At 39.2% G+C, this 19,494-nt stretch overlaps 1 protein-coding gene across 5 annotated transcripts in view; it reads left to right on the top strand.

Moving 5' to 3' along the window:
- kmt2cb (lysine (K)-specific methyltransferase 2Cb) overlaps nucleotides 1-19,494 on the top strand; it is an 83,733-nt gene that overhangs the window by 36,780 nt on the left and 27,459 nt on the right. For 3 of the 5 annotated variants that reach the window (XM_079452903.1, XM_079452905.1, XM_079452906.1), the window contains exons 14-27: nucleotides 357-1,066; nucleotides 3,367-3,486; nucleotides 7,146-7,262; nucleotides 7,357-7,461; nucleotides 7,653-7,757; nucleotides 9,566-9,747; nucleotides 10,134-10,298; nucleotides 10,475-10,584; nucleotides 10,695-10,787; nucleotides 11,371-11,583; nucleotides 15,012-15,146; nucleotides 15,478-15,591; nucleotides 16,119-16,264; nucleotides 17,057-17,234. In XM_079452903.1, coding sequence (XP_079309029.1) covers nucleotides 357-1,066; nucleotides 3,367-3,486; nucleotides 7,146-7,262; nucleotides 7,357-7,461; nucleotides 7,653-7,757; nucleotides 9,566-9,747; nucleotides 10,134-10,298; nucleotides 10,475-10,584; nucleotides 10,695-10,787; nucleotides 11,371-11,583; nucleotides 15,012-15,146; nucleotides 15,478-15,591; nucleotides 16,119-16,264; nucleotides 17,057-17,234 — 2,493 coding nt within the window. The remainder of the gene's footprint in view (nucleotides 1-356; nucleotides 1,067-3,366; nucleotides 3,487-7,145; nucleotides 7,263-7,356; nucleotides 7,462-7,652; nucleotides 7,758-9,565; nucleotides 9,748-10,133; nucleotides 10,299-10,474; nucleotides 10,585-10,694; nucleotides 10,788-11,370; nucleotides 11,584-15,011; nucleotides 15,147-15,477; nucleotides 15,592-16,118; nucleotides 16,265-17,056; nucleotides 17,235-19,494) is intronic. The other 2 variants (XM_079452904.1, XM_079452907.1) reach the window with 1 other exon arrangement.

The following is a 19,494-nucleotide window of genomic DNA, read 5'->3' on the forward strand; positions in this document are numbered from 1 at the left end:
ACATGCTTCAGAGCATTCTAAATGAATAAATGCAAATGTTTATCAGAATACATTAAAACAATATGAAGAATTGCATATAAATGGCTTCGCCACAAAAAAATTCAAGAAAAGCAAGAAAACCTATGACTGCAGATTGTATGTAATTTGCTATATTTCCTGGCCAATGAAATCAGACTGCAGCTTTATTTATTGATTATTCATTGAGTTTACAGCTTTTGGTAGTTTACTTTCTTCAATAACAATAAATGTTCATGAATTGTATTCACACTATTCGGTTTGTGTCTTTGTAAATCTTAGTAGAGTTATTTTGGGAGCTCTGCCATTATTGTCACTCATCTTGCCTCTTGCTTTTGCAGTCACGTCTCCTCAGGAGACAACACTTCCAGAGGATTCAGAGTCACGTCAGCGGAAACTGGATTCCGCTCCAGAGACGTCCACAGTCCAGCAGCTCATGACATCCACCGAAACAGAGAAACCTCCAGAGATGTCAACTAAACTCTCTGAAAACATCTCTCAGCATGAGGATGACAGCAAGTCCTGCCAGGAGGTACTGAAAACCAACCAATCACCCACCAAAGAGCCAACTCCAGCCTCAGCTTCCCATGAGGAAGAACCCATGGAGGTTTCTTTCACGGAAGAAGCTTCTGCAAAGGTGCACAGAGTTTGTGTAGAGCCTGAGGTTCCAACTGCTAAGACTTCAGCAGGAGTTCAAAAAATCAAGGAAGAGAAAATGGACGATGTGGTGCAGAAGCACGATACGATGGCTGGGAGCCACATGGAGGAGATGGACAGCAATGGTGATGAGCGAAGCTTGGCCAAGCTGAGCTCGCTGGTGGAGGAGAGGACGATGTTCAAGCAATCCCCGTGTAGACAACCTGAGGGTTTGCCCTTATTTGGTCATGTGGCGTCTCAACCCCAGCTCCTTCCTCAGATCCATGCTGTTTCAGCAGAAGCCATCAGCAATGTGCCTTCATCCACCTTCATACCACTCACTCCAAAAATCGGCATGGGCAAGCCAGCTATTTCAAAGAGGAAGTTCTCACCAGGACGCCCCAGAGTAAAGCAGGTCAGACATGAGGAATTACTCTACATTTTGCAGTCCTAGATTTTTGAGGGAATAGTTCACCCATGTAAAATACTTTCTGTCGTCATTAATTCACACTCCTGTTTTTAGTAGTTGCAAACCTCTATGATATTTTTCTAATGTGGAAGGTGAGTAAATGATGATAAACTATTCATTTGTGGGCGAACTTGTTTATATAGAAGGCTCTCTCATACGACACTTATCTTTCAGGTTAGACATTTTTGCGAATCCCTGTAGAGAGGTTATCAATTTAAAAGGGAATATCAGGTTTTTAGCTGAAGACTTCTCGTACAGACATGTCACGCAAAGGCCATCAAACCATCATTCACACATCACATCCTGTTTCTGATGATGTTTTCCTAGTAACCTCATGCATTCTGACTTCACAAAGGCTGTGTCCGAAACTGACTGAAGTTGACTCAATGCCCACTCGGTCAATTACTTATCAGAAAGTGTTTTTGTATGAAGGCACTTTTTAAGGACACTGGTTTCAAGCAGGCTTCCAAGACAGCGTACCATCCCAAGTAATGATTTAGAATAATTCACATGCGCTTTAGATATTTATATATAGATTGATGGCTACAATGCTTATTTCTCAGTAGAACTTTCTCAGTAGACATTTAGAATGTAACTTTTATTTTTGCAGATGTAATGCATTCTGTTGTTAAAGCAGGCAGTTTTATTAGGTGTCAATCTTTTTTTTCTTCTTTTTTGTGTGGAACACACGGCTATTTTATAATTCTGAACTCCGTTGTCTTTCTCGTGGATCAGCATTATCGCGGCTGTTATACGAAAATGAACAAGTTTTTTTCTGCAGAGCATTATATTGGACTATAGCGAGCAACATGCAGAACCTGCCTTATTTTGGGGGCAACCTGTTTGTGTGCACCATCAGTACACGCTGTGTGCTTTATTGATTTTAAAAAACACGTACGATAGTTTCAAATGCAGAAGTGGTGTAGTGTCATTTGCCTGTCAAATTAGCTCTTTACAGCTTTAACAAACTTGAACAGAAGTTCAGAAATATATGCGAATGAACTTTATTTGCATGCAACTCCTTTCATGCGTACTCTGAACTTCTCAGAAGGGAGACTGCACTGATTCTAAACTTAGTCTTGAAAGAAAGACAGGAACTTATTTGATTTAGGCCCTACAGGTTTTTATGATGTAGATGTTACGTTTCTTCTTTCGCTCCTTCTGCCTGAAGGGATGTTTTTGTCCCCATGCAGGTTAAAATTGCAATGTGCGGGTGCTTCAATGATTCTGCATGGTCGCTAGCATGTGCGCACCTTAAAAAGAACATTGGTTGTAATAGTTCTGTACCCATGCTTTACATTTTTAACAAAAAGTTGCCTGTGAGTAAACAGTAATTAGCGGACCCTTTGCAGTTCCATCGCGGACCCCCTAAGGGCCACAGGCCCCATTTGAAGACCCGTGGTATACTACATAATTTAACAAGTCTTTACATTTTTATTCAATATCGTGCCGTTTTAAACATTAGGATTTGAAAGAGCTTTGTTGTCTGCATGTGGGTAATTGATAAATAAATGTGTCCTATGGTAGAATTTAGAAACAAAAAACGTTACCATGGCAATCCAAAAATAGTATCATCGAAGAAAGATGGTCCATGGAAGAGCTACTTCGAGCAGTTACATTTCTATCAACATGCTCATTATAACATTTGCATATTCAGTTAAACCCGATTGTGTCATTTTTGGCTCCTGTTCAAGCAAGACTTAAAACTGAAACTTCATTCATATTAGGGCTTGTGTTTCCGGAGGATTACCGGGTATTAATTTACTTTAAAGCCACAAACAGATTAATTAGAGGACTTAGAAGGTTGTAAGTGCCGTGGCCATTTACACTCTTTGAGTATTTGATTCATGTGTTATTGTGCTGGCATAATCGCACGCATCTGTAAACAACTGAGGGGTTTTATTGTCATGGTAACAAGTTCATATCAAGAAACCAAAACAAATCTGTTGACAAATTTTAAACATGTAAGTATCCCTTAATAAGACCTTTAATAGGATGAATTTCATTAGCATGTTTGAGAGAAACATTGTCGTGTTTGCCATGAAACGCTTAAACATCTCCAATAAATCCATTTTTGGGTCTCCGTTCATCCGCTCGGCTCTAATGTTTCACATTCTCTGTTAACCATGTCTGTTTGTACATGCATGTATCCGTATGTGTTTCTGTTGCTGGCTGTACAGTTTTAAGTTGATGCATGTTCTCGCCCACATTTCCTCCTCTCTCTCTCTAACCCACCCCATCTTCAGGGAGCATGGAGCATCTCTCGCAGACTGAGCTCCCCCTCATGGTCCCTTGACCCGACTGAGGGCTGGGACGGCCCAAAGAGCAGGCAGCCCTACAGCACGGCCGCCTGGATAATCCGTGTGGTAAATACAGCATAATATTTCACAGCCCTGTTACGGGCAATAAGCTAATAACATGTACCAGACACGAGCAGAAACTAGATGGCCTCCATTAAGTTCTATACATACTTTTTTTTTTAAAGACCCACTATAAGAAATGTAAATATGCAATATAACCACACCAGACTCACAGAATAGCATGGTAATTTAGTGAAAATGTAGTCATCTGCTCATTTTGGACAAATTCTACACTAACCATGTTCATGTCGGAAACAACCGCAGCACGATATGATGTCACTAACACGGCTTGTGGCTTCTCAAACCATTCAAACCATTTATTTTCAGCATGTGTAGAGCTTTGACACGACTTGACTTGGGCTTAAGAATGAAAATGAGTTCTAAATGTCTTCACGATCTGAGCCGTAGCCCACGAGTAGGAGCAGATGTGCTGCATGTCGAGGGGTCAGGGGGCCACGCAACGGCCATGTTGACTCCGGTAGGGGTCTTAGTGGACTACATGTCCATCTGTTCTTGCGCTGCCAGAGATGCGTGGGTAATCCATCTGGGCACGAGGCCAGACCAGGACCAATTGCATTATCATGTCTTGACTCCACGAACATGGTGTAGCGTCCAGTGCATGTCAGGAGTCTTTAAAACAGTGTGGCTGTTGAGATAGAAGAAGGGAAGGAAGAACAGTTACTGAAGTATTTAAAGAGATAGTTCACCTAAAAATTTAAATGTGTTATTTGTTCACCCTCATGTTGATTTGTATGATGCTTTTTTTACTGTGCAAAAAATGAAATACTCTTTTTTTACTGTTTTTAATAGAAGTGAATGTTAACTGGCTCGGTCAAGCTCCAAAATGACAAACGATGGCTCAAAAGTCTCTTAAATGGTCTTTATGATAGCTATGTATTTAAAGTCACCATAAAATGTAAGCAAAAAATAAATAATAAAAAAATGTATCATACATTGGACTATATGGTCCAATGGCCAAGCTTCCAACATCCCAGTCAATTCCCAAAGGACGAATTCAAGTCTCGTCCTACACTTTTCTCCTTTCAGAAGCTGTTATACTAAATGTCACAATCTGTCAAAAAAAACGCGCCCCAAAAAGGTAAAGGTATTATCTCGATTTTTATGATTTTGTTTATAAAATGATGCCATGGCGAAATTTTTTAATATGTGCTGAATAGTTTACTATATGTGTAGAATTAACACGATTTCGATATTCTGGGGGGTTATATCACGGTTATTGTCAATACTGGTATATTGTGACACCCCTATTTAAAATAAGCTTTAAAGCAGGGGTGTCAAACATACGGCCCGCGGGCCGTATCCGGCCCGATAAGGCGTCCAATACGGCCCGAGGGAAGATTTGAAAAATAATACAAATATGAAATAAAAGTTTATTATTATTTTAATTAATTTAAAGTTTATTAATACAATCAGGTTTTCGCTGCCATATTATGTTTTGTTTCATTAAAATTTTTATTTTATCATTGATCATTTAATTGGGCTTCTGCCGGAACCCCTAACAAGCATGCGCATTCTAAAGCGCCGCCTACATTTCGAATACAAAGTCGGCTAAGTTGTGCGGCAAGGACTAGTGATTTTAAAATGTCCAAATAAAGAAAACTGACGGAAGAAGACGTATTTCTTCTGTGAGTTCAACGGTAGCCCGGTATGTTTAATCTGCTCACAAGCCGTGGCTGTGCAAAACGAGTACAATATTAAACGGCACTATGAGATATACGCAGAGAAATATGATAAATACACTGGACAACTTCGAAAAGTCAATAATTTAACTTTAGCCTCGGAAAAAAGCAGTCAATGTTCACAAAAAGAACAGAGACTGATGAAGCTGTAACGCTATTTGATTGCCAACGAAATCGCAGCGGGATCAAAGCCGTTTTCAGAGGGAGAATTCATCAAGAATCGGTAATGAACATTAACAAGTCCAACCTGCGCTCTCGACTCACAAACAGACAGCTAAATGACATCATGAGATTGATGTGGTTGAAGAAAAGAGATGTCAGGAATTAAAATCATAATGCAGATGCGATCTAGATCTTTTGTTGTTAAAGGGAATTTCTAGTATATATTTAATGTTCATATCCAAAGTGAAGTTGTACTACTGTACTAATTGTTAAATATGTTAAGGCAGTTTTTCCTATTAGTGAATTATATTGTATAGCTTGTATGGTTCATATTTAATGTGACCGTCTGTACACAAATAGAGTCTGTTGCATTTTTGTCATTACTAGTTTAAAAAGTATCTGACAAAAAATATTCATATTCAAAGGAAAGGGTTTTGATTGCCTTTACCTAAACAAAATAGTTTTTTCAAAGAGGAATAAGAGTGTTATTGAACCGTTCTGAGGATTTATTAAATGCACCTTTTACAGAACAGTATGTCTTTCTAGTTTTTTTTGCTAATTCATTTGTAATTTGGTGCAATATGGTTTAAAAAAGGTGATTCGGCCCGCACATTGTCACTTTTCTCTCCATCCGGCCCTTACCCTAAAATGAGTTTGACACCCCTGCTTTAAAGCTTTCAATAATCCAAATTTGAATTTATGTCTCCCTTACTATCTCATGCAACAACAAGAGGGTGTATAACTGACTGAAATTTACATTTCGGATCAACTTTTAATAAAAAACACTGCAAAATGTTTCCCGCCATAACCATACCATACTGCAACTTCACCATGGAACCACTGCACTTTTACGTAACGCAAGATGAAAGGACCCATAAAAATAACAATCAAGTCTTGAGTGGCAGAGGCAGACGTTGAAAGAAGGAATGAAATTATGGTACAGCGAGAGGAACGGCAGGCAGGGAGGGAGGGAGTGTAATTCTAGGAAAGGGTTTTCATTGTGACAGGGTGAATGGCGGCCCCTGAGGAAAGGAAACGCGCTGACAGCGTAATAGAACTGAAATCACTGGAATAACACGGCCGAGGCCTCTTAACAGCCTGATAGCCATGTTGGCATTTCCCTCAGATGCCATCTCACACCGCATGTCACAGCCTTGACGAAATTGGTGTCATTATCGGGAATGTGGCTCCACTATGACAGCTAGTTAAATTGAGGTAGAGTCGTGTTTGCTTTGGGTTGGTTACTCGATCAAAGTGCGTTAAAGTTGAGCTGGGGTCTGTTCATTCATGTAAACAAAGAGAAAAGAAAACAGAGACAAGGAAAATTGCTTCGGTTGTGTCGGTGCAAGGTACCAAGCTGTCTTCAACAGATGGTCTTTTAAGTGGTGATGTGAAGAAGGAAGACTAGTTGTATGACATTGCAGGAAATGCGAATAAAGCGACACCATTTGACCATCATGAAATCATTTATTTTCCTTTTGCATTCAATGAAATGTCATTCATGTCTATCAGTTCAGTTTTACAAAGTAACAGCAATGCAGTTATATTATTTGAGAAACTCATTTTGTCTTCACTTGGCTAAAATCTTCCTTAATTCATTTTTGGATCACGTCAGGGAAAATTATAAAGGCTGTTGTAAAATGTAAATGTATACTCCAATGTAAAGACAAATTTAAAGGGGCCTTTATCATCCCAGGACAATTCTCCTGGTTGTCCCTCCCTTAGGATTGTACTGACTGGTCATAAGCTGTAAAGACATGGAGTTTAAAGTTGACCCTTATGCTATCTCTGTCATATCAACAGGGCCGAGGTTCTAGCTTCCCTGGCAGGAGACGGCCGAGGGGTTCTGGCGTCACAGGCAGGGGAGGCCGTGGCCGTGCCAGAATGAAAAATGGAGTCCCTCCAATCCCAGCACCAGGAGTATGTGATATTATCTGACAGATATTGTAAAACTAGCTTTGGTTTGAGAATCTGAACAGAAATGGCTGTATTGTTTTTTTATGTTTGTTCACAGGTAAACGCCATGGAAACAGTGTGCACCTTTAGGGAAGAGGATGAAAACGCCATGCACAACACGGTGGTGATTTTCTCCAGCACAGACACGTTTACAATGAAACAGGTACATGTTTTTGAATTGTCAGTGTGCTTTCATTAAAAATATTGTTGTTCCGTTATTAAATCTAAGTGACAGATCAGGTTTATTTTCAATGCTGTCCATAAACGTACTGAACCCCGAATCTTCTTTTACGGCTCAAAATCTTGAGTACAATGCTCGCTGTGTTGACCATATCTTTATTTGCTTTTCTTCAGGACATGTGTGTGGTTTGTGGGAGTTTCGGGCAGAGTGTTGAGGGTCGACTCCTGGCCTGTGCTCAGTGTGGCCAGTGTTACCACCCATACTGCGTTAATATAAAGGTGAGCAGAGCTTAATCCCACACAAGGACATGACTGTTTAAACAGGAAGGGGCCTGTGTATACTGTCAATGCTGTTAGAGGTGTTGATAGATTAAGACTGTTGAGTCATTGTTAGAGATCTTCAAGATGTTGCTTTTGGCACACGTCCTGTGTAAGGGGATTAGAAGAACATCAGATGTATTGTAGATCTGGTTCATTACAACTGCCAAATTCTCTGGATTATTAACAGAAAATTACATAAAATAACACAATTTAAGCGTCCCACTAGTAATTTAACTACAGTCAAACTACCCTTTAAAAACACTAACTACACTACCTTATACAATATCTTCGGAGGTGGTATTAAAACTATTAATGATGCAGAGGAACGCTGTTGTTAAGGTTTTGAAACGACCACAACAGACGTTACTGCACATTCAATTCAATTATTCAATTATAATTTATTGTCATTGTTACAAAACAAAGAGATTCCTTTAGAGCGTCAATCAACAGTGCATTTACATAAAGTGCAGATGAATAAGAGTCTACAACAGCGACATAAGGCACAATATTGTCAGCAACTGCACAATAAACAGGACAAACGAAACAAAAGTAGAGAAACTGTTGTAACCAAGAGATGTTTACTATTGTGTGCGCTACAGGAACGCAACACACAATAATACACATCTCTTGGTCACATGTGCGCATACTTCAATTCTGGTACACATTCATAAACAATAGAGTGACTGTAGATTATTTCTTATAACAAGCAAAAGAAACCGAGAAGAACCATTACTTTGATGAACTTGCACCTCCAATATTTTGAATTTATACTGTGATACCAAGCTCAACCGCTAGATTTCAATGTACCGTACGGTTCCTTTAAATGCAGACTACAGGACCCATTTAACAACTTTTGTATTCATTAAAATACACATGCAACAAAATTAAACAAATCGTTTATTCAATACAATTGTTATACAATAAAATCATAATCTAAATGAATATTAACATAAATTAAATAAAATGTAACTATATGCACTTGACCAATGAAACGGTCTAGTTATCTTTATAGTTAGCCGTTAGCATTCTTAGTGTCATAAAGTTTCTTCTTTTAATTTTTTTTAAAGTTCTATGTTTTATTTGGTTTTGTCTTTTTAAACATATAAAGCCACTTTATTGTCACGCCTATGTCAGAGTGACATAAAAGTAAGTAAAAGTACATTTAGCTACATAGCGTTTGTATGGGACAGGAACAGAGCAGAAATCACTTAAATGCACACTAATAAAACACTTCATTTATGCAACTGAAATAAAAAAATGTGCTGATGACTGCCAGTGTACAACGAAATATTTCTGTTGCTATAAGGAAGAGGCTAATTTTAAATACACAAGTTGAGCAGAGACCCAATTTCAAATTAATGTGTGTGCCAAATTACAAAAGTGTGGTGGCACCAATTATCAGTGCCAGACAGCAAACTAAAAGCATGATGTAAAATGGTGTGCACAGTGCTCATTGGATTAGAACCATATCCAACCAAACAGCATACATGCAGCCAACAATCAAAATATTTCTGTGTGAATAATGTGTGAACACTGTGCACTGTTTTTTGTGGAATTCCTTATTAAAATAAAATATTTGAAAACACTTTTTAATTAAATAAAATAGATTCATTTGAATGGGAATGAAATAAATGCATGAAAATGTTTCATCATAGATTTTTTTATAATCGGACAGCAAATATGCATATTTTTTCACCTCATCAGCAACAACAAACATAAATTCAGTGAGTAGATTTTAGGTTTAATTACACACGTTTGGTTGTCAGATCAATAAGGTGGTGTTGAGTAAAGGCTGGCGGTGTCTGGAGTGCACCGTGTGCGAGGCGTGCGGACAGGCCAGCGACCCCGGACGCCTGCTGCTCTGTGACGATTGTGACATCAGCTACCACACGTACTGCCTGGACCCGCCTCTGCAAAATGTGCCAAATGGGAGCTGGAAATGCAAATGGTATGCCACATCACATCTTCTAAAGATTTGAATTGCATTAAATTGATTTGATTGAAATGTGATGTAATGACTGTATGAAGATATGTAGAACGCTATAGATTTTTATTATGTTATAGACTAGTTATAGATAGTTATTTGTAGCATTATATTTTGCTGTTTACATGTTATGTTTAAAACAAAGATCTGTGAGGGTACTTTAAATTTAGAGATTCAAAAAGAGCTTTCCGAACTGTTATGAATCTGTGTGAACCTTTTCAATGTGTTTCTTCCAGAGAATTGTTTTACTTGTCATTTATTCCTGCGATCAGTTATTACACAGGCTAAAATCTGTGGAGCCTGTGCAGTTAGTGATTAATGCCATTGTGCCACTCTCCGGCCTCCCATAGGTGTGTGTCCTGTACCCAGTGTGGCGCCATGTCTGCAGGTCTGAGGTGCGAGTGGCAGAATAATTACACTCAGTGTGCCCCCTGCGCCAGCCTGGCAACGTGCCCGTTGTGCCAGCGGGACTACAGAGAGGAGGAGGTCATCCTGCAGTGTAGACAGTGTGACAGGTAAGCTGTCCTCCAAATCACCGGCTCTGACCTGTGTGTGTGTCTGGGTGTGCTTGGTTTTCTTTCAGCATGGAATATGCAAGATCATTAACACAACAAAACGTCTTATTTTTTACATCACTGCTATAAATGCTGTTTTATCCATTAGTTTATTGTGTGTGTTTCTGCACGTGCAGGTGGGTGCATGCCTCATGTCAGGGTGTCCACTCAGAGGAGGAAGTGGAGAAGATTGCAGAGAGCAGCTTTGACTGCAGTCTGTGTCAAGGCCACGCCCCCCTCTCTCCCGGTAAATGCAGTCAGCAGTCTCAGAAACAACGGTTTAATATTACAGCTGTCTGGTCTACATTTAGAAATCTTTTTTGTGGTTAGTTTAATGTATTTGTGTTTTAATTACAGCACTTGGAACGCCGGCCAAATCAGTTATGGAGTTAATGGAGCCCGTTCTCATGCCACAGAGAATCCCAAAAGCAAGAGATCATCCTGGAACAGGTTCTGTCATTTATTTACAATAAGATTACATTACGATTAACAATTTGATTGACTCACTCTTGACCACGTGTATAGCAATCAATTGAAAAACTCACCTGTGTTGAACTGGAGGAGAAATGGAAGTTAATAGAAGATGTATTCACTAGATTTTGCACAAGCTGTAGTGAATTGTGCAAGTGAATCATTATTTAGAATCAGTTTTTAATGAATCAATCAAATGTCTTTCTTTTGAGTAATCAACTAAACAGAAGGGTTTTAAATAATACATACAATTTGAACATAACATTAACATACATTACTAATTCTAAATGTAAATGGTTGGTTTCATTTGTTTAATGATTAAACAATTTTTACACTGTGCTTTAAAATTTTATAATCACATTTGATCTCATTGATTATAAAAATGTAATTCAAAAGTTGAACCTCTGTTATATTGAAGGTGCCTATATATTTACGATTCAATGTCTGTTCACAGAACGGTTATGAATCTGTCATTCATTGACTTTCCAAATACAAGTACTTACAAATAATGCTAATGAGATCAGAATGTCTAATGATGTTTCTCTGTGTTTTGGCTCCACAGACCTCACGAGGACATACACACAGGACGGTGTTTGTCTCACAGAGTCGGGTTTGTCTCAACTTCAGAGTCTCGCCAACGCAGCCTCTCGACGGAGACGATCGAAACCCAAACTCAAGCTGAAGATCATCAACCAGAACAGTGTGGCCGTGCTGCAGACGCCTCCAGACCCTCAGACCGAAGCCTCCAGAGACGGGGACCACGAGGATATCAAAAGTACCATCTTTTGTATAACACTCAATTCATGTAGATTCAGTTGAAGGATTATAAAAAATGACTTACACATACAGTAGGTTGTCAACCAGAATGCCTACTATCGCAACGTTGTGTGCTGCCGATGGGGAAGAGCGGCAGTTCAAAACATTTACATGTGAAACATGGCGCAAAGGGAGAGTTTGCACCTTACGTACTTAACCACATGTACTGTTTAACAGTGAAATTCAATGTGATCAATTCTTTATTACATGACAGGAGGCAACACATTAAAGATTTCAACGAGAGTTATTCACGTTTATAATATAACAAAAAAAAGCGATATAGGCAGAGAATGAGCCAAATGGAGGACATAAAGTAATCATTAAATCATTAGAACAAACGTGTTATGATCACAGAGGTTCGTATAATGATAATGCCAGTCTAAAGTGACTGAGTTATAAGAACACACTCTTATAATAAAATAAAAATAACCATGCAACTTTTCTGTCCTTATACGAGCAAACTGTTGAACCGTTTAATTCATTTAAAAAAGTTCCATAACTACAGTTTAAAACGTTTAATTTTAAATTACATTTTATAATAACATTAAACAGTAACATATCACCAAGTAAAACAAAACCGCAAAGATTTTGAATGCGCAACAGCCCAATACGGGCATTATTAGGAACACCATACTAATACTGTGTTTGACCCCCTTTCACCTGCAGAACTGCCTTAATTCTATGTGGCATTGATTCAACAAGGTGCTGAAAGCATTCTTTAGAAATGTTGATAGGATAGCATCTTGCAGTTGATGGAGATTTGTGGGATGCACATCCAGGACACGAAGCTCCCGTTCCACCACATCCCAAAGATGCTCTATTGGGTTGAGATCTGGTGACTGTGGGGGCCATTTTAGTACAGTGAACTCATTGTTGTGTTCAAGAAACCAATTTGAAATGATTCGAGCTTTGTGACATAGTGCATTATCCTGCTGGAAGTAGCCATCAGAGGATGGGTACATGGTGGTCATAAAGGGATAGACATGGTCAGAAACAATGCTCAGGTAGGCCGTGGCATTTAAGCGATGCCCAATTGGCACTAAGGGGCCTAAAGTGTTCCAAGAAAACATCCCCCACACCATTACATCACCACCACCAGCCTGCACAGTGGTAACAAGGCATGTTGGATCCATGTTTTCATTCTGTTTACGGCAAATTCTGACTCTACCATCTGAATGTCTCAACAGAAATCGAGACTCATCAGACCAGGCAACATTTTTCCAGTCTTCAACTGTCCAATTTTGGTGAGCTTGTGCAAATTGTAGCCTCTTTATCCTATTTGTATTGGTGATGAGTGGTACCCGGTGGGGTCTTCTGCTGTTGTAGCCCATCCGGCTCAAGGTTGAGCGTGTTGTGGCTTCACAAATGCTTTGCTGCATACCTCGGTTGTAACGTGTAGATATTTCAGTAAAAGTTGCTCTTCTATCAGCTTGAATCAGGCGGCCCATTCTCCTCTGACCTCTAGCATCAACAAGGCATTTTCGCCCACAGGACTGCCGCGTACTGGATGTGTTTCCCTTTTCACACCATTCTTTGTAAACCCTAGAAATGGTTGTGCGTGAAAATCCCGGTAACTGAGCAGATTGTAAAAATACTCAGAACGACCATGTCACGCTCAAAATTGCTTAAAACACCTTTCTTTCCCATTCTGACATTCAGTTTGGAGTTCAGGAGATTTTCTTGACCAGGACCTCCCCGTTACGAGTCCGTCTCCTAAGCCGATGTGGACCGATTCTCGGTTCGAGGCTCGCTCTGCGCGGGTGTAAAACTGGTGATAAAAAGCTAAATCAGAAATGAATGATAAAACTGGACAACATTATACACTGTCTTTCAGTCAATACGTTAGGGCGAATGGGACAGGATATCACTATTATTATAATTATTAATGAACGCAGACAGGAGAAAGTAAACTGCACAAGACAAAAATTTTACATGACTATATTATTAATGAGCAAGGACATAGGCCCGTGTGAAGACGTGAACGAAAAAACATTTTTGGCAGAATATGCACCGTTTAATTGGTATTAAATTAAAGTGCGATAAAATAGTGTATTGATCTGTGTTTAAAGGACAAGCATTAAAATGTTTAAAATTATCTTTATGTTAGTAGGCTATAGGCTTTTAAAAACAGATTCCACTTCTCAGTTCACAGGGGGATGGGGAGATGTGTGAATGTTTGGCCTTTTGAAAGAGCAGAGCTTAGAATTAACGTGCACTTTTCCACCATCGCGCCGCACCGTTCTAAGCACAGTCTGAAACTGTTACAGTCATGTTTCCACGTGAGCCTGGTTTGACATGGCACGATTACAAACTGTTCTCGGCACGGAAGTTTTGGCACGGTTGTCTAACCGTGCAGAATCGTGCTAATGAAAGCTTGCAGAGGCGTTATAGCTCCGTCTCTTGTGTTACCAAGGCAGTGCGTGACGTGATAGATAGATAGATAGACAGACAGACAGACAGACAGACAGACAGACAGACAGACAGACAGACAGACAGATAGATCAACGATAACATTATGAAAAAAGCCTACAGCAGAGACATTTCTTGATTTATGAACACCTATCCCTAATGTACAGTATGTGAAAGTAGCCTACCAATATTTATACGTGAATGTTTATGACTTCATACTGGGCTAACATCGGAGAAACACAGATGTGTTTTGGAAGTGGGATTTATTCTATATGGGGGATATATGGTGATAAAATAATCCAACGATATTATAAAGCACATACGGTTTGAAAGGAATTAAAGCTAAATCTTGTTACATTTGGGTTCACAATTTTTTCTGAGTGATACACACTCACTGTATTTTTCAATTTGCACAAAACACAGAGTGAATACAAACATTAAAGCTCTGTACGCAACCCAACAATAAATGAAAAATCTAAACAATATAAACAATATATTGAAAATGTTTAAAACCGAATAAAGCATTGATTGAATGCATGGAGCAAATGGAAACCCTTGTTAAATGAAATTGTTTATTTACGACTAGTATTAAATATAATTTTTGGTGCCTGGGGATTTAAATTCTTGTAGCTTTGATATGGTAGACAGCGTTTGTCTTTCACGCCTAAACCTTTAACCCTTGCCCGTCTGCTGAGTGAGACTGTGAGCTTGGCGCGTCAACTCGTGCTTAGAGAAGAGTCAACACACATTTAAGAAGTACCGCCGCGGAGATGGCGACGGTGGAAGCAACATTCTGGTTGAGTACATACTGTAACTTTGCTGCTTTAAAGTTTGGAGTAATGGATATGAGCTTCATACCAAAGATTCTCTTTTAGGCTATCTAGCTGGAAACCTGAGGGATCTAGTTAGTGTAAAAACATATTAATGGCTGTTTTTCTGCAATATTTTCTCCTGTACTTACACTGTGTGTGTGTTCAGCTTTAGCAGCAGAAGGGGACATGGTTGATGGTGAAGTGAAATCAGATTCTAGTCCTGAAAGAGAAGCTACAGCAGAAGACGACTCTAAAGACACAGATCCCTGTAAGAAGAGGAAGAGGAAGCCCTACCGCCCAGGTAAGAGCCAGAACACTTCAGTGGAGAATAAAACTGCACAACAAAAGCATTTCTCATTAATATGTCTGCTTTTATCTGATAAAATGGTAAAATTGTACCATTGTCAGATTCTGTATTACAGCAATAGTGTGCTGTTTGCCATTTCACATGATAAAGAGAAACATCTTGTAACAATTGGACAGTAACAAATAAATAAAGCAAAATATTTTTTCTCCAGCATTATATACAATATTAATATGAAAAATAATAAATTAAAAATTAAACAAATGTTAATAAATCTATTATAGTCACCGGCTTCACAAGTATATTGATATGTTTCTATTTTTCTTAGGTATTGGAGGGTTCATGGTGAGACAGAGGAATCGAACAGGCCCTGGCAGAACCAAACCAGCTCTGTCCAGAAAGGACTCCACTGGCTCTGAGAACCTGCAAGGGAGAGATGAAAGTGAGAATCAGTGAACTGCTTTACTTGGGTTATTTTTAACACTTGAAGACTTTTCTGTTACGTCCGATCTTAAAGGCACAGTTCACCCAAAAGGGAAAATTCTGCTGTCATTTACTCAACCTTGTCCCCACAAACCTGTATGACTGATGTTAGATGGCATATTAGGTACTGACAGCATCAGTATCCATTCACTTGCAAGTCATATTGGTGTGAAATGTTATGAGTAAGAAATCTGTGGCAGTATTCTAAGTTTTAATGGAACCGTTACTGTAAATATAGTACAATACATTATCTTCTATATTTTTTGTATATTATATACTACATAGTATCAGCTGCTAGATGTCTCAGTAAACATCTTGCATAATCTAAGTCAAACTGTATTTTTGTGATCTGACAAAAATATGTTGCATTGATCTATGTTATTCATTTCTTTGTGGATGTTCTTCTCACCTATTTATTTACTGATTAATGTATTGAATGTACAGATTCTATTTAAAACATAAACATGGTCAACTTTTTTTTCCTAGTAGGCTGGGGCGACCAAGCGCCTGACACTCCAATTGATGAAAAACATTGTTTGTCTGATCTTCCTGACAATCCTGAAGTTAAAATACGTAAACGCTACAGGAAAAAGAAGACCAAACTGGAGGAGGCTTTTCCCACTTACCTACAGGTATGGCCAAAACTTAAACAAAAACAAGTTGAAATGTATTAAATTATTACACTTAACACAGTGTAAAATAAGTTGCCATGACTTATTGATCACATATTTTTTTTGCAGTGTTGGCATGTTTGACAAAAACATATTTAGTGCAAAAACACCTTAGCATTATATAACACTCATTTTGTTTTTTAAATCAACAAATATATTAATCTCCGAGCCCAGATCACTCCATTTCTATATTAGAGGTGCAAGTTAGCTTGAGTTAGTTTGAGAATGACGTAATTGGACAGTGTAAACTTGAATAAAACCTGAAGGTGCTTCTCAGAAGCACCGCTTCAAATGAATTATTGAAAACGGAGGCTTTTAATGTCGTAGCCAGGCAGGTTCTTTGGAGCTGGAGGATGTCAGGTGAGCTGAGCTGAAATGACAAACCAGACAAGGCGGTTGGAAGGCGCATTACCGGCAATACAGCAAGCATGATGCTTTCATGGTCGTCTCAGTTAGTTTCCTGAGAGCGTCACAAGCACTGCTGCATGTATCTTAACAGATTGCGTGTCCTGCGAGGATGCATTTGAGGGCTGTGAGAGAGTTTAACTCTGCTCTGACCAACCCGGTTTCATCAACAACCCCAGGAAGATCCCTGCTCATCTCTAAAGATACTGTCTCAACAATATTTTCATTAAAAACATGAGAACACTGCAGTGTTTGACCAGATGTGTGCCATACGAGAATAGGAACAGCGCAATAGCATAACATACAAATATGTTATGTGATGTGCTCTGACTCTATCTGTGCTTCCAGGAGGCCTTTTTTGGGAAAGACCTGTTGGACAAGAGCAAACAGAGCCGACAGGAAACCACACGGCTGCTGGAGGATGAGCGAGACAGGAAGCAGCTCACGGCCAATCAGATGAAGCTTTCATCAAACTCTTCGCTTGGTGCATCATCTGCTCCGCTGCCCAGGAAAGCAGTAGCTACACGTATGTTTATATGGATGCTGGGACACACAAACACTGTCTGTCTTTTAAATCTTTTTGTCTTTTGTTTGTCTTTTTTTACATTACAGTATTTCACTGCCATTTGATGTTCATGTCCAGTTTAATTTATTGCTTTTTTTTTTTTTTTTTTAAAGTCAACATGAAATGAACATTTATTTTCACGAGAAAGAGAACACGATCTTCCACCAACCATTGGCGCGACAAAACCATTAGGTGGCAGTCGTGTCACAATCACTGATTCTGCAGCTGTAAAGAACATGACATGTGGCTGCTTGCGTCAGGATGAAAGGGCCGTTTATCACTTCACCTTATGTTACTGTAACAAGTTCAACAAAAGGAAGGAAGGAGGCGAGAACCGGCGAACGTAAAAATACTTTTAATTAATAAATAAAAACGTAAATAGACAGCCGACAGCCCCCTTACGGGCGACTGCCGGTGACACACACAAACCACAACTAAAATCCAGGTCTTGTCCTCTCTCACTGACGGTCCGGTCGCTCGTCCTCTTATGCTCCCGATCTTCTCCGTGATACGAGACCTTGAATCACGGCTCTCGTCCCGCCTACCTCACTACAGTTACAAATACATTCGACTGCTAAAGGAGTACCGTATGAGAACCCCAGACTCAAGTTTGTGCCTATTTACACAACACTGTAAACAAATTAATTTTGATTTATGTTATTTAAAAGGCTCAGATATTGGACCATTGTTTTATTGTGAAAGTTTATAACCTCATTGAACTGTAATGGAGGCCATCTGGTGCATTACAGTATTGGCCTACTGTACTATACACTGTAGTAAAGTTGAACTAGTGAAGTTGTAGTATTATAAGAATAAATGCTTGATTCGTATTTTGTCTTTAAGCTGCAGTAATAATAAAGAAAACCCATGTAAGCCAAATGTAGCAATATGTAGGATATTTATTTGTTCTTTTTTTATTTAATCAACATGAAGAGAAAAAAAGTATAAGAAAACTCAACAAGCAGTATCAGCTTATTACTCGTATTCCATCCATTTATCTGTTTACTTTACAATTAATAGAAACATGCAGTTAAATTTTAGTATAGCTATAGAAGGTATTTATTTCTTGGCCTTTAAATAACAGCTGCCAATAATTAGGATCATGGGTGTCGGAAGCACAAAAATGTGAGTGCAAAAATGACAGCACGTTGAGTAAGACGTACTACAAGAAATGTTCGTTTTGAAGCTATCAATCAAGTTCGAATCCACCTTTCACCAAACAAAATGTTCACATCACATATCATATCGTACCCGCATTTATTTTTCAACAATACACAGGAACATTTTTATTTTATTGTGTGCATGTTTTTGACGCATGATCTCACAGCATGCCATTGTCAGGTTTAGTCATATAAAATCATTTCCCAAAAACTAAATTGTTGATAGTGAAATGCTGGATGGCTAGTGTAACAGAGACAGGTGAGAGAGAGCTGTGGAAGGAAGTCACAGACACTTAGCCTCCTCATTAGTGCACTCGTCTCCCATACCGGATAGATGTTGGTTCTAGACCCCCTCGGAGTGGGTAGAGCGGGACTTATTAGTCTTTTTGGAAAACCACTAGCCACAGTATCAAGCCCTGTTTACTACATGTTGGTACATGTTTGTTAGTTAATGTATTAATTAACACCTGAAAGTAAAACTTATTAAATTGGACCCTAATAAAGAACACAGTTAGTGGTCCTTCGATTACACATTTGACCATTGTTTCCTGTGGCTCAGTGGTTTTGCATGGCACTAGCAATGCCAAGGTCATGGGTTCGATCCCAGGGGATTGCACAGAGTCAGAAACAAATGTATAATACAATGCAATGCAAGTCGCTTTGGGTAAAAGCGTCTGCCAAATGCATAAATGTCAACTTAGAGTGTGAAAGAATGCCGCGCAGATTCAGTGATGGTCCTGTAGGCGAGCATTAGGGACTTGTATCTGATACAGGCTTCTACCGGCAGCCAGTGGAGAGAGATCACCAGGGCCTGGACTAGTAGTTGTGCCGCATGCTCAGTGAGGTAGGGTCTAACCTTTCTTATGTCGTTGCAATGTGATCGTTGAAGGACAGCTGTTCATCAAATATGACTCTGAGGTTCCTGGCTGTTTAGGAAGGAGTGATGGTGGCATTGCCAAGTTGGATTGTGAGATCGTGTTGCACCGTGGGCTGTGCCGGAAACACGAGTAGTTGGCAGGGTTCAGATGGAGGTGATGGTCTTTCATCCAAGCCGAGATGTC

This window comes from Barbatula barbatula (genome assembly GCF_947034865.1).
Source record: "Barbatula barbatula genome assembly, chromosome: 3".
NCBI classification, from domain to species: domain Eukaryota; kingdom Metazoa; phylum Chordata; class Actinopteri; order Cypriniformes; family Nemacheilidae; genus Barbatula; species Barbatula barbatula.